The following is a 16,077-nucleotide window of genomic DNA, read 5'->3' as shown; positions in this document are numbered from 1 at the left end:
TGAACTATTTTTTAAAATTTGTTCTAATTGGTTATACATGACAGTAGAATACACTTTAACACCTTGTACACAAATGGAGCACTGCTTCTCATTCCTCTGACTTTACATGATGCAGAGTCAACCAGTAATGTACATAGGGTAATAATGTCCATCTCATTCCACCATCATTCCAACCCACAAACCCCCTCCCCTCACTCCTGTCTACCCAATCCAGAATTCCTCCAGTCTTCTGCCCCCATCCTCATGGATTAGCATCCAATTATCAAAGAAAACATTTGGCCTTTGGTTTTTTGGGTTTGGCTTATTTTGCTTAGCATAATATTATTCAGCTCCACCCATTTACCTGCAAATTCCATAATTTCATTCTTCTTTAAGATTGATTAATAGGGACTGGGTTGTAGCTCAGTGGTAGAGCTCTTGCCTAGCATGCGTGAGGCACTGGGTTCGATTCTCAGCACTGCATACAAATAAGTTTCAAAAATAAAATAAATGTCCATCAATAACTAAAAAAAAAGTTAAAAAAAAAGATTAATAGTCCATTCTGTTATATATCACATTTTCTATACTGAACTATTTTTAAGTGAAGTGATATGAGGGTTGGATTTGCTTTAAGAAACTCTGAGGGTAAGGGAAGGGAAACTGAGTGTATATAGATGAACTGAGTTTGATAAAATATTGAGATATATTTTTTTTAATTTTTAATTTTTAAATTTTTTGGTACTGGGTTTTGAACCCAGTGTGCTTTACCACTACACTACATCCCCAGTCTTTTTAATTTTTTTATTTTGAGACAGGATCTTGTTAAGTTGCTGGGGGTCTTGCTAAGTTGATGAAGTTGGCCTCAAACTTGTAATCCTCCTGGCTCAGTCTCCCAAGTTACTGGAATTAAAAAAAAAAAAAAAAAAAAAAAAAAAGATAAAATATTGAAGCAGGTGACAGGTGCATGGGATTTCCACACTGTGCTCTGTACGTCTGGGAGTGTTTGAAATGTTAATATTAAAAAATTACTATATAAACTAATAATGTCCCAGTAAAGACAGGAGTTTCTTCCTTCTCTTTCATATACCTTAGAATAGGAAGGAGAATAAAGAACAGAAATATAAGCTCCATCTTTAGTGTAACCAGAGAGATCTCTGCAATTCCAAATCAAAGTATATAAAGAAAGGGTTCCAGATCCAGTAAAAGTCAAGTAGGTGTGTGGGGCGACCTGGAGATGGTATCTATGGTAGCAGATCTCCAACAGAGAAGTCAAGCATGGTTCTCCAAAGGAAGCAGATGACCTCAGACTTCTCCAAAGCAACATTCAGTGGTAACACTTGACCAAGCCCTCAAGGAAAAACTAATTTAGGAATTAACATGCCAAACTTAAGGAAATGTAGCTCTAAGGGCCCCTTCTGCAAGAAGTTCAGCCAATGAAGAAATTAAAGGAGAAACTACAGCCAAAGAAAAAACTGGCGATGACGGTGGAGTACATCGATCCATAGAATGGACACTGAAACAGATGTGGGTATTAGGGTTACAGAATAAAATGTACATCTTTAGAACCTTGAGTGTAGGAATGATATAAATCAATGGAAGTTAGAATGAGAGACAGAAATGACATGAAGTAATATGTATTACTTACGTATTGGGATGGAGGGAAGTAGGTAGATGGACTCAGAGTTGATACGTGGCTGAAGTGAAGGGTCCATTCTCAAGGAAGTAATATAATGAACTAAATTGGATAGTGAAGGGGAAGAATAAAAGCATAATTATTAGTTCATCATTGCTCATGATAAAGGATTTTTATATGTTAGTATAAGGTATATTTTATACAAAGTTACAGTTATCCAGATTTACTTACTCAACATGTATTTGATGAGGACTTGTTATTTGTCAAGCATTGTCAGTGACCAAAACATGTAAAATTTTTGCATCATGAATTGAGGAGGTGGTGACATGGAGTAAACATAACAAATAAGTAAATAATTTGTTCAAAGGTGTTAAATGTATGGGAGGCGGGGGAATACAACATAAAAGGGGTCAGGAATACCAAATGATGGGGGCGCTATTTTAAATTGTGTGCCCAGAATAGGCCTCACTTAGATTTGAAGGAAATATTTGGAAATATTTCAAGCAGTAACTATGCAAAGATTCTGAAGCAAAAGTATAAGTGTTCAAGATACAGGGATGAGTTTAGAAGGGCTAAAGTTCAGTGATTAAGAGGGAGATTGGTAGCAGAAAAACTCAAAGAGATAAGAGGACTGCTTAAAATAATTGACTTTTACCTGAAATAACTAGTAGAACAAAAAAGTAAACCTTCCAAATTATCAGAAGGCATACATGCATAATAACTAAAACACAATAAGCATAAACCATTTTAGTAAATTATTTTTAAGAAGAAAGCAACAAAAAAGGCATATCATAAAAGTTTATAACTGAAAAATTAAACATGTATATTATATGAATGTAAATAAATAAATGTAAATAAGCTAAACTTTCCTATTAAAATATTTCCAGATTAGATCACATAGAAAGCTGTTTAGCTGGATAGCTGGATACAGTGGTGCACACCTGACATCCCATTGACTCTGAAAGCTTAGGCAAGAGCATTGCAAGTTCAAGCACAGCCTGGGCAATCTAGACAGGATCTACAGGCCAGGAATGTAGATCAGTGGTAGAGTGCCCCTGGATTAAATACCCAGTACCATAAAAAATAACAATAAAAAATACCACTACCACTGACACACACACACACACACACACACACACACACACACACACACACATACACATACCAAAAAAACTATTTACAGTCATTTCTAGAACAAAGAAACTCAGGAAGGATAATGAAATTAAAGGACAGGTGCAGATATAACAGGCACATGTAAACTAAAAAAATGTGGGAGTTGTCTTATATTGGACAAGACAGTACAAAGAACATTCCACAAGGAAGGAGAACATACAAGATCTATATGAAGAAAATTTTAAAATGCTTCTTAGGGATGCAAATAGAGATTTAAATGGAAAGACTTACAATGTTGTTGGGTAAAAAGACTCAAAATCATATAGATAATTGGTTTTCCCTATTAATCCATGGAGCTGATGTGTTCTCAAAACAGTATCTAACATTGATTGAGCACTTAGTGTATGCCTGCTACTGTTCTGAATGCTTTATATGCATTACCTGTTTAGTCCTCACAACAATTTTATGTGGTCGATATTAGTGGTGGTACATCTTTCCATGTAGAAATCAGGGCACCAAGAGGCTCACGAAGTTGTCCAAGATGGCAGTTAGAGTCAGTTACTAGCCACAATCTGAACCCATGCAGGACAAGTTCAGACTCTACTTTTTTAACCACTGTACCATACCATTGTTACTTTTTTCAACTAATAGGATTGGTGTGCATGTGTATGTAACTAAATAAACTAACTCTAAAGTTTACATGGAGAAATGGATAATAACCAAGAAAAAAGTTAAAGAAAATAACAAGGGGGGCTGGGGAGATAGCTCAGTTAGTAGAATGCTTGCCTCGCAAGCACAAGGTCCTGGGTTCAATCCCCAACACCGAAAAAAAAAAAAAAATAAGGGAAAACTAGCCCCACCAGATATTAAAATAGATCATAGAACGTTGAGACAATGTGGTTACTAGGGCACACACAGATCACTAGATAGAACAGAAGTTCAGAAATAGATCCAGGTTCATATAGGTACTTGGAAAATTATGAAGATAGCATTTCTGATGAGTGAGGAAAAGAATCATTCATTATTTGGGACAGCTGTGTTGTCATTAAGGGATATTTGGATTTTTACTTGATTGACTAAAATTAATTCGTAATGAATCAAATATTTAAACCTAAAAAACTAAATTAGCTATGGACCAAGTCTCAAGTGATTTTAAGTTTATTAACATTTTTTATGAATGTCCATCACATTTCTGCATGTGCTTTTCAGTTGGCAGATGTGGGGATTCATGATGTCCCCACGATGGAGGTTAAGGTGGCACACGCTAGTTGTGTTGGGTACACTGCCATCGTTTCCTTGGGCTGATACAGTGGACAATAACAGGCTCTGAGACTTCCACACTGGGTTTCAGTTAGCGCCTTCCTCTCTTCTTCCTTTGATACCTTGTGAATCTGGGAAAGTAAAAGGTACAAAGGAATAAATAAAGTTTCTGGCAAATCAAAAAGCTTTAATTATAGAACCTTAGTTCCAGATCCACACCCACAGAGGCATTTCTCTTTGAGGGAGTGGTAAAGGTGAGTATGAGTATGTTTTTTCCTTCTAACACAAAGAAGTGGTGAGTGAGGACTCCGGAACTGAGGTTGCCTGTCCATATTTTTAAAAGGAGAGTGAACAGAAAGACCAGATACCTTCCCAAATAATGGCAAATTCATGATACAGCTCCTTAGTAACTATCTTGTACGTGGTAAGAGATAGGAAGAAAATGCAGGTGTGGAGGCTAACAAGAGAAATAAGCAAGAAAATGTAGTTTAGACTTGATAGCATATAACAACAATACTAAGCGTTTTCAGAAGCAGGTAAAAAATGATTCCTCAAGTATAATTCTAGTTTTAACATAACATTTGTACCTACATGTGTGTACCTAAATGTATGTGTATATGATCTTGAAAATACACCAAGAAGTTCTTCATTGCTATTATCTGTGGATGTTAGGCATTTGAAAGTCTTTATTTTCTTTTACCTGAATTTCTAAACTTTTCTACTATGGATGCACATTACTAATATACTCAAAAGCTATTTTTATTTCCTATATGCCCTTACTTGTATAACATGTGTTGTTCTGCCTGACAGTAGATGTGTCTTGTTTTTGTAGGTACACCAGAGGCTCTCTTCCTGGCAGAATTTGGGAGTTGTTTATTGCAGTACTGTTGTGCCCTCTGATGGTGAGTTTTGGCAAAGCCATTTTTCATGTCTAATTTTTTTCCTTTCTTTTGCTCAATTCCCATTCTCTAGCTGACATATAAACTAATAAATCAAAATCTTTCAGGTAAGGTGGAATTCGATTTCATAGAAGGAAAGATTAAAGAAGGGAAATAAAATTTGGATGACAATCTAGTGAATTTAGAGGAGAAACTGAGAAAAGAAGAGGCCCATCAAATCTTCGTAGATCATTGAATGTCCATTTATGCTTTAAAACCACGGACATAGTAATGTGAAGATCAGAGAAGCACCATTTCTGGTATTCTGTTTTCACATTATGATGATCGAACACTCTAGCCCCATCATGGCATCAGAGCCTAGACAGAAGCAATTCAAAGTCTGATACCCTCTGCTCTTGCTTGTCTTTTTCTTCCCTTAGGCCGAGGACTGTAATTCTCTTCTTTGATGTAGGAAAGGATGAACAGATGCTTGGGGGATCACATACAGTCCTTTGTAAATGTCTACAATGCTACAAACTGGCTACAGGATCTCGGCTTTGGTTGTTTTTATACTACTAGAGGGAAATATGTTTACTTTTTTATTTCGGCATTGGGAATCCAACCCAGGCCTCACACGTACCAGGCTAGTGCTCTCCACTGAGCTATATCTCTAGCCCTTGTTTACAACTTTTACTGTCATTGTACGTTTATGGTTTAGGCTGCTCAGTTTAGAGGTTGACTGTTAAATATGTTTCTTCAGTGTTGAATTGGGTTTACTAGAATTCCACTTTCAACCTTATTATTATTCATTTATAAGCATATTATTTTATAAGCATATTATTATTCATTTATAAGCATGGCAACCATTGAAGGAGTATCCTGCAAACTTACAAAGACAATTTAAACTGAAAAATCATGGAAGATGAATCATGAAAATCCTAGAATCCTCTGTCAGTGTAGATATTTGCAAACCTGTTTCTAGACAGTGTGTTCTTATTTGCCGAACTCTCTAAACATGAAGGAAATATCCTTTTGTGGTCACTCGTTTGTAGTATAGAAAGATTAAAAGAGAAAATAAACCAAAATCAAAACAAGGAAAATAGTAAGATGACTTTCTTTTACCTATCTCTGGAAGATATTTTAAAAACTGCTAAAGTAGTACCAATTACATACTGATATTGTTTATTACATTAAAAAGCAACAGTCCACTTTGTTGTAGCCAAAGGACAGATGTGTTTACCCCCATTAAAGACTCAGGTTGTACCCAGATGTCAGAACTCATCATGTGGCCAAGGGCCAGATGACTGTAATGCCACCTACTCCTTTCCAAATTAATGAGTAGGTATTTCTATCCCCTCTGACAATCTTTTGATGCATTACACCCCCAAAGGAAGGCTGTCAACATCTATGCCTACCCGACTCCCAGGTCCCATTACCTTCCTCCACGAGGAAGTTTTGTAGTTTCCCACATCCTCCCCAGCACTTGGCATGATCAGCATTCTCGATTATAGACAATAGTAGATGTACCTTATTATTTTGTCATGATTTTAATTTGCCTTGTATTGTTGCTTAATGATATTGAACAACTTTTCATATGCTTAGTAATCACTTGTTTTCTCTGGGAAATATTTGTTCAAAATTTTTGCCCATTTAAAAAATAGAACTGGACCTGGGTTGTGGCTTAGTAGTAAAGCACGTGCTTAGTATGCATGGGGCCCATGGCTCAACCCCCAGTACCAAAAACAAAACAAAACAAAACCATTGAGTTGTAAGGGTTCTTTATATAAAAACCGAAGAGGACTGGGGATGGTGCTCAGTGCTTAAATGCCTCTGGGTTCTTTATATATTCTAGAGAAGATTTTCATGTTGTTGTACTATGTTGATCATTGTTACGTACTACGTTTCTGAGGCTGGCCTCAAACTTGCAATCTTCCTGCCTCAGCTTCCTGAGTCACTGGGATCACAGGCGTGCACCACCACACCTGGCCTCATGTTACTTTTAAAAATAGTTTTGGGGGAGGGCTGGAGCACAGTGGCAGAGCCATTGCCTAGCATGTGTGAAGCACTGGGTTCCATCCTTAGCACCACATAAAAATAAACATAAAATAAAGGCATTCTGTTCATCTACAACTACAAAAAAAAAATTTTTTTTAATAAAAAGTTTTTGGGGAAAAGAGAAAAAAAGTGAAGTCAAGTTATGTTATAAGTGGCCATTGTTGCACACAGTTGGACATTCTATATTAAGGTCATCATCATATTGAGAGCACAGACATAGTCCACAACTATATATCTTTCATTCTAACTTTTAAGACTTGATAACAAAAGAGAAAAGAAAAGTATGAACCTGTTTAATCACCAAAAGTGATAGGACACAGAGCCTCCGTGTTTTAATGTGCCAAAGTTCTCACAGACCTAAATGTGAAGACATATTTTTCCATTTTAAAGTATATCTGACTGTTTGGACTTTTGGATTTTTGTTTGTTTTGTGGTGCTGGGGATCAAACCAAGGGTGTCATGCATTCTAGGCGAGAACTATACCACTGAACTACACCCCAGCACCAGTTTTGGACTTTTTTTGTAAGTAGAAATTTCAGCTTACCAAAATGGAGATAAAATTATTCCATCACAGGATCCTTTTCTTGAAGAATTTTATAAAAGATTGGCTTTTCATATTGCCAAAAAAAGCAGCCACATGAAATTGAAAGACTTTTAAGCTTTATATGCTGACATTTTTTGAACTGGCTTAGTTTGCCATAAAAGTAAATTTATGTCAGATTTTAGGTGATGTAATCTGTTTAGGATTGCTGTCATCTTTTCCAATATTTTGAAGTAAATTTTGAGGGAATTGGAAAGTACCTCATTTCTTTCCTGGATACAATTTGATAAAATGACTGATTTTGCACTAAGCAGTTCCTAGTTTTTGTCTATTAGTATGCATAATATTCCTAATATGTGACTGTCTTGTGGAAATTAGAAAGGCTGTTAACATTTATGACTCTTAAAAAGAATGTTAAATTTCTTTGCCAAAATAACCATTGGGGGGAAATTTTTTTTGACTGGAAGGATCTTGGTTCTCTCTGCACAGATGGTAAATCTTCCAAACTTGGCAACACAGAGATATATACTGCCTCACCCAGGACACAGCTCTGCCTATTGTAATATTGTATTGCTTTTTTTTCATTGACACATACAGGCATTGAAGACTTCCAGCAGGCGTGCAGGAAATCTTGCCTGCAACCACAGAAGGAGTCAATTTCATGAGAACAAGGTTTTTATCAAGAGAAAGAATCAAAATATAAAATTCATTTTTGCTTGCTTGATTTTTTGACAGATTTACCTTTTAAGAGAAAAGAATTTAATACAGAAGAAGTTTATTCATGGCTTGATTTACTTGGGGATATTTAGGACTTTATGAGTGTAAGCTGCTCATTCAACACCTTACAGTCATTATTATGGGCTTGGTAGAAGGATCATAAACCCTTTAGCTAAGCTGTTGCTCTGAGTTAGGTAATTAGAAATGGATAACCTTGTGAACTTTCTACTGCTGGGAGATGTATCTTAGTAGTCTAGTCATGAATGAAAAATTCTGCCAGTTTCTTTGTGGGCATGTAGAAAAACCTCAAAGTGCTTGAAGATTACCTCTCATTCAGAAAACCTCAGAACTGAAACTTGGATTTGTAATCTTTTCATTTGTGATATTGGATGGAAACAGTGTTATACATTCAATTCTAGGCGTCATAGAGAATCTTCAGGTTCCTTATACAAGCCTAGCCTAGCATCATGGAGCAACGTGAGCTGTGGGAGCTGTGATTGTCTGTTACCACATACCTTTCCCAGTTTTCATTGCTTCTTTTCATCAAAACATCAATGTACAGCTTTTTAGATACCAAAGATGATATTCAAGTTACCATGATCCCAAAACAAGCTGTTGTGTGACTTCTTTATTAAAGCCAAATAATAGCAACCTTATAATTGAAATATTATTTTGTACAGAATTAAAGTTTATTTTCTAGCCAGGTACAGTGGTACACACCCGTGAACCCAGATACTCCAGGAATTGAATATCACAAGTTCAAGGATAGCCTGAATAATATAGTAACAACCCTGTCTTAGAAAAGAGAAGGACTGAGGAGTAGCTCAGTGATAGAGTACTTGCTATTATGCATGAGACCCTGGGTTCCATCCCCAGTACTGCAAAAAAATGTTTTAAATAATTTGTTTAATTTTTACACTTTATTTTTCAAACAAACAAACAAACAAACAGGAAATAACCATTACTTTTGGTCTAAAAATGAGGAAAAGTCTTCAGTTTTTGTAAGTATTTAAAATATGGCAATATGAAGAAATTCAATTTCCAATTCAGTAAAATAAATTATATCTAAATTTTTTATGTAAAAATTGTTTGGATTTTTTTAGGAAATAGGACTTAGGGAGGAATCTCTATAGCTTCATCAGATTCTCAGAGGTCTATTAACCAAAAATATTAAGAAATATCAAATTAACTTGTATAACTTATGCTTTTTTTAAAAGACTATTTTTTAGAACTGTTTTACATTCTAAAATTGTGAGAAAAGTACAGGGATAGCTCTGCACTCTGTGCCCCCAGGCACGTTCACATCCTCCCCTTTACCAACACCTCCCCCTCAGAGTGGCAGAGTTGCCATAGTCGATGAACCTACATTGACAAATTTATCATCCACAGTCCATAATTTAGATTAGGGTTCTTGCTGTTTTACATTCCGTGGGTTTAGGCAAAGACAGCTCTCCGTCATTGTAGAATCATTCAGAGTAGTTTCACTGCCTTAAAAATTCTTTGTGCTCCACATATTCATCCTTCCCTCCTCCTAAGCCCCTAGCAATCACTGGTCTTTTTTATGGTCTCCATAGTTTTGCCTTTAACAATGTGACATGTGGTTGAAATTATACAATATGTAGCCTTTTCTGATTTTTTCTCTTAGTAATACACATTTAAATTTTCTCCACCTAGCCAGGTGCAATAGCACATGCCTATAGTTGCAGCTACTCAAGAGAGGCTGAGGCAGGGAGAGGGCTTGAGCCCACAAGTCTAAGACCAGCCTGGCAACATAGTGATACTACATCTGAAGAAAGAAAAAGGAAGAAAAAATGAAAAGGACAGATGTTTTTCTTAATGTCTTTTCATAGCTCATTTCACTTTAACACTGAATATTAGTCCATTGTCTGGATATGCTACAATCTATTCATTCACCTACTGAAAGAGATGGTGGTTGCCTCCAAGTTTTAGCAATTTTGAATAAAGCCTCTGTAAGCATCCATGTTCACATTTGTTTGTGGACATGAATCTTTAATCCATTTGGGTAAATACCAAGAAGGATGATTGGTAAGAATGTGTTTGGTTTTATAAGAAACAAACTATCTTCCAAAGTGGTTAGAACATTTTGCATTCCCACCAGCAATGAGTGAGAGTTCCTTGTGGTCCACATCCTGGCCAGCCAGGTTTTTAACTGAGACATTCTTTTTTTCTTTTTTGTCCTCAGTAAAATAAGTTAGTTTTATTCTCTTGACATTTAAAGAGATGATTGGAAAATTTCCCCTTTTTAGACTCTAGATTTTAGAAAAAGTAAGAAAAACTTTTAAACCAGACATACATCCATCTCTCTCTTTCTTTCTCTCTTTCTTTCTTTCTTTCTTTCTTTCTTTCTTTCTTTCTTTCTTTCTTTTTTTCGTTCTTTCCTTTCTTTTCTTTTTCTTTTCTTTCTTTTCTTTTCTTTTCTTTTCTTTCACAGGGAGTACTGGGTATTGAACTCAGGATAGGGTTGCCTCTGAGCCACATCCCCAGACCCTTTTTTTATTTTTTATTTTGAGATAGGATCATGTTAAGTCGCTTAGGTCCTCACTAAGTTGCTAAGGCTGTCTCAACCTCCCCAGGTGCTGGGATTATAGGTGTGCACTGCCGCACCCGGCTGTTGATAATTTTCTTTGAATCTTCTTGGGTCTTGTAAGGTATTAGTGTACTTTCATTATAGGTGAGGAAACTGAATTTCAGTTGTATTCAGTAATGTTGCCATAGATTATAGATTCAAGGTGTGTCCTTCTGATAGAATTGAGTAATATCAAATCTAAGATTCCAGTACCATAATTTTTCTACTGTTCTCTCCTGTCTGTACTTTAGACTCATTTTCAGTTTTTAGCCATCTGGAAATTAAAATAGACCAACAACCAAAGAATAATTGTTATTATTTCTCAGTAGCACCATCAAAAACATTATTTTTAAGGGGGAAAAAACTCAAAACAATATGTTAGGACAGGATTTCATTTTTATGAGCCAAATTAAAATATTTAATAATTCTTATAATAATACAGGTAGAAGAATGGAAGGTAGGGAGAGAATGACCCTTTTACACAGCACAAAGACTTTTGACATTAATGATGAGTTAATTATTTTCAGAAACTAATTTTAAGAGAACTAGAAATAGCAGGCTGGGGATGTGGCTGAGAGATAGAGCACTTGCCCAACTTGCAATAGGACTCTGCCTCCTACAATCCCCAATACCACCAGAGGGGGAGGGGACAGGGAGAGGGAAGGAGAGAGGGAGGGAGGGAGGGAGGGAGGGAGAGAAGAGAGAGAGAAAAACTGGAATTAGTAATGGGTACATTGAGTTCCAGGGAGGGAAGGAGGAAGGGAGGGAAGGAGAAGAGGAGAGGAGAGAGAGAGAGAGAGACAAACTGGAATTAGCAATGGGCACACTGAATTCCAGGTGGCTTAAGGAGTGTACAACTATTTAACAGAGAATTTTTAACGCCATATATTTAAAATTTATTTTTAAGTACTTTCACAATTCATGTCATTTAACCCTCACAATGACTTCCTGAAAATAGTTTTTACACAGTTCTGTGGATTCAGTTGCACAAATACTGATTCATTTGAGGTATGCAATGAAATATGTAGTTGATTTGATTAGAATCAATTTATATCAGTGGTTAGAAAGACTCAGACAACCAAATTCAACAAACAACTCAAGTTAATTTCTAACTTAAAAGTTAAGTTAAAATTTAATGTTTTAACTTATTAATATGGAAGGACATTTTCATTTAATTATTTACATACATTGCTGTAGTTTGGCTATGGCTTGTCCCCACAAAAACTCCTATTGAGGCTTAATCTCCCAGTGCAGCGCTGTCAGGAAACGGGACCTTTGGAAGGTGATCAGGTCATGGGGCTGCTGCCCTCATGAATGGATTAATGCCTTTGTTAAGGAACTGGGTTAAGTCTCAAGAAACTAGGTTAGGTATCTCAAGACTGGATTAGCTCTCATAGGAATGTGTTGGACTTGCAGGACTGGATTAATTATTACAAGACTGAGTTATTATAAAGGAAGGTTATCCCTGGTGTTTGACCTTTTTGATGATATCCATCATATTATAGTGCAGCAGGAACCATCTGCCCCATCTTTCCCAGGGGTGGTTTGCTACTGAGCTACATTCCCAGTCCTTTTTATTTTTTATTTTGAGACAGGATTTCACAAAGTTGCCAAGGCGGACCTCAAACTTGTAACTCTTGCCTCAGCCTTTAGAGTCATTGTGTGTGGTTAAACCGCTTATCTTTAGAACGTATCCAACCTCAAGTATTTTGTTATAGCAACACATATTGGACTTAAGACATGTGTTTCTCAAACTGATTATTCTTCAAATAATGAATAACAGTTTTAAAAAGTATATCAATATATTATAAATAAACAAAAATTTAATCCTTTTACATATTTAAGTAAATTATTCTGAGGTTATTTTGAAGTAAGCACATTTTATTTATATATATGAATTAGAGATATTCTGAGGATATTTTTGTATAATGTACAAGGAAGCTTTTTATCTTCATCAACATAAGTAGTTCTATTAAAATGGTAATTTTAACAAAAAATGGAGTTTTTGAATTACATTTATGAATATAGAAGTTACTATTAAAAATAAATTATTTGAAGTTTCTAGGTATGAAACTAGTAAAGAAAGGTAAGACAGTAAGAAGAATAAACTATATTGAAGGACACAGAAAGTAGGAATAAATGTGGAGTTATACCATGTTAATGAACATGACAGCATTACAAAGAATTATTCAGTTCCCCCAAATGAGTATGTAAACTCAATCCATTGCTAATCTAACACTCAACATGAATTTAAAAATTCATATGAAAGAATAAAACTATACAAACAACTAAGATAAATTCAAAATAGAAAAACAAAGGAGACATGGTTTACCTAAAGCACATATTAAAACATCTTTTTTAAGCTGAAATCCAAAATGTGTAATTATAATGCTCTCATAAAACAGAAAGAAAGAAACTATAATCAAAACAATGAAGTATTGGTGCAATAAAGATTCTTGGAGACAGGTGTGGTGGCACACACTTGTAATCCCACTGGCTCGGGAGGCTGAGGCAGGAGGATCACAAGTTCAAAGCCAGCATGAGCAATTTAGCAAGGCCCTAAACAGCTTAGTGAGACCCCTGTTTTAAAAACAAAAAATAAAAATGGCTGGGGATGTGGCTCAGTGGTTAAGTACCCCTGGATTCAATCCCAATACAAAGAAAGAGGGGAGGGGAGGGAGAGTATTGGATCAAAAGAGATAAATCTTATTTATATGAAAAGTTGATATGTGATAGTATCGGCTTTGTAAATCAGAGAAGAAAGAGCGACTATTCGATAAATGGTGCTATTATAATTGGCTTTACTATATCACAAATGTGAATTCTGGGTGGCTCAAGGAGTGAGTGTAAAACACATAATTTGAAAAGTGGGAATCACTTAAGAAATTAAAAACATTGAATAGTGTTGCTAACTCTTAGACTTCTCTTTTTATGTAATAGAGAAAATCTGGGTTTTCAATGGATAAATAATCTATTAATATAATAAAATTCTGTATCAGACTTTAAGTGAATAATATATAAATGTGATTCAGCTTGAATAAATCTGTACACAATGATGAGCATAGAAGGCAGGTTGTGTAAGGTTGTGTACAATGTGACCATTTATACAAAGAATGTCCGTGCAGTATGTACTGTCGTTATTTAATACTGTATATCTAATTACTGCAAAGGACCTTAACAACAGCAATCCTTTATTATCACTTGTGTTTCCCTGGATTAGGGATTCGAGAAAGGTTTAGTTGAAAAGTTTGGAGTCTCACACTGTTGCAGTCCCATGCCACCTAGCGACCCAATTAACTGAAGACTTGGTGGGGCTTAGAGGATCCAGGTCTAAGGTAGCTCACTAACATGAGTCTTGATAGAAGCACCACTTCATATAAGCTTCTCTATAGTGCAGCAGGTTTGTCCTCATGGTGACTGGCTTCCCCCAGAGCAAGTAATCCAAGAGAACAAGGAAGAAGCCATAGTCTTTTATGACATAGCCTTGGAAGTTACATACCACCTCTTCTCCCTTGTTCCTCTGGTTATATAGAGCGGCTCTGATTTGATGTGGGTTGAGACTACATAAGGGTGTGAATGCCCACTGGCAAGATAGCTGTCATGGAGAGTCATCTTAGAGGCTGGCTATTGTTAGAAATACCAGGTGTGTGAGGAATCAAACTCGTGCTCCGATCGCAAGGCAAACTACTTCTGCCGACCTAGCTAGCAAGCAGGCAGTCCGCCTTTTTTATTCCTAACGCATTACTGCCCCTTGCTGTGCTAGGAGCAGCTCCCGCGTAGCCTATGCAATTGGCTAATTTTAAAATAAGGGAGGGCAAAGGGAAAGGGTATAGTTAAAATGGCTAGGATGGAATCTTACTTCCCAATTAAGACTAAACACTATATTCTGAAAATGGACCACCATACTTTCTCTTTCATTCTATCACAGTAATATATATTATGCACTGAGAAATACGTGTGTGTGTGCATGTGTGCCTGCCTACTTACATACAAGGTGTGTGTGTGTGTGTGTGTGTGTGTGAGATGGGAACGGTAAATAGCATCTTCCAACTTCAGGATCATGGTTTTCTTTGGAGAAAGATCACGCTGCTTCAGTGTGGATAATTGAAACAGAGCAAGGCTAGAATGAAGCAAAGACTCTGTAAGTACAACACAGAGGATAGACGGAAAAGGTGGTGCTAGGCTGGAGTAAGACAGTGAGGATGGGAGTAGTAAGCACTGGCGGGATGAGAGGTTTTAGAATGAGTATGAAAAGGCATGACAGCTGGTTAAATTTGAAGAACACCAGGTCATATCTCTGAGAACAGTCAGAGATGGTAGGTAATTTTCTTGCTTGAGCAAAAAATAATGGTAGTGTTATTGAGTGAGATTACAAATAGTCAGGGGAAGATAGGTTCAATTTTAGGATTTTTGAGTTTGAGGTGTGCCTGTGGGAGCCTCACTGTCCAGCCGACAGTTGAATGCAGCTTTCGGATATCATCAGCATTATAGGGTAGTTGATAGTTTGGAAGGATATGAGATTGCCTGGAGAGTAGGTGGACTGAGAAGCACAGAAGCCTGAAACAAAACTTTTGAACATTTTTAACGTATAAATAGAGGAAGAATAACTGATGAAGGAAAATTAGAAGTTCTAGACAGAAAGGTAGAAAAACCAAGTGCAATATTATAGAAGCCAAAGGGAAAGTTTTTTTATAAAGTGAGGGAATAGTTAGCATCATTAGATGCTGCTAAAGTAAGCAAGTTAAGGGCTAAAATTACCACTAGATACAGCAACCTGATGTCATATCTCACCTTAAAGAAAAAGATTTTTTAGTCAAATGATGAGACCAATATTGTGTTTTTTTGGATTTATTCTTAGCTGTAAAAGAAGAGTGTCTATATGATTTCTTTGGCCTTCTAGCACTGAAATTGTATGATTACATCATACATTGGTGATTTAGAATAGTTCCAAAAGACTGGGGGAAGTATGTGGAGAAACAGACAATAGTGAGATGATAATCTCACTGAAATCTTCCATCATATGTAAGGTTCAACTCCACGTAGCTTTGCAGGTAACATCCCATGCACACCTCCTTGTTTTACCATGGTCCTTTCACAACAAAGCCTCAAGATATCAACAGTTGACGTTCATAAAGTGATGTGGAGATTTCACCCTTTATTTAGGTTTTAGTGGAGATTTCACCCATTATTTTGAACAGTAACAAAACCCCCCTATGTGTTTTTACAAACATTTTTTAAACATCTGACTGAATCACAAGCATTTATATTTTATTAATATTTTCTGTCCTTCTTTCCTCCCTTCCTGCTCCCTCCC

At 36.3% G+C, this 16,077-nt stretch overlaps 1 protein-coding gene across 2 annotated transcripts in view; it reads left to right on the top strand.

Annotated features, from left to right (window-relative positions):
- The window catches only part of MCU (mitochondrial calcium uniporter), a 202,178-nt gene that overhangs the window by 146,705 nt on the left and 39,396 nt on the right, over window positions 1–16,077 (top strand). For both annotated transcript variants that reach the window (XM_079137123.1, XM_079137122.1), the window contains exon 2: window positions 4,818–4,887. In XM_079137123.1, coding sequence (XP_078993249.1) covers window positions 4,818–4,887 — 70 coding nt within the window. The remainder of the gene's footprint in view (window positions 1–4,817; window positions 4,888–16,077) is intronic.

Source organism: Sciurus vulgaris, assembly GCF_902686455.1.
Source record: "Sciurus vulgaris genome assembly, chromosome: 4".
In the NCBI taxonomy this organism is placed as follows: domain Eukaryota; kingdom Metazoa; phylum Chordata; class Mammalia; order Rodentia; family Sciuridae; genus Sciurus; species Sciurus vulgaris.
This window is presented reverse-complemented; position numbering and strand designations above follow the sequence as displayed.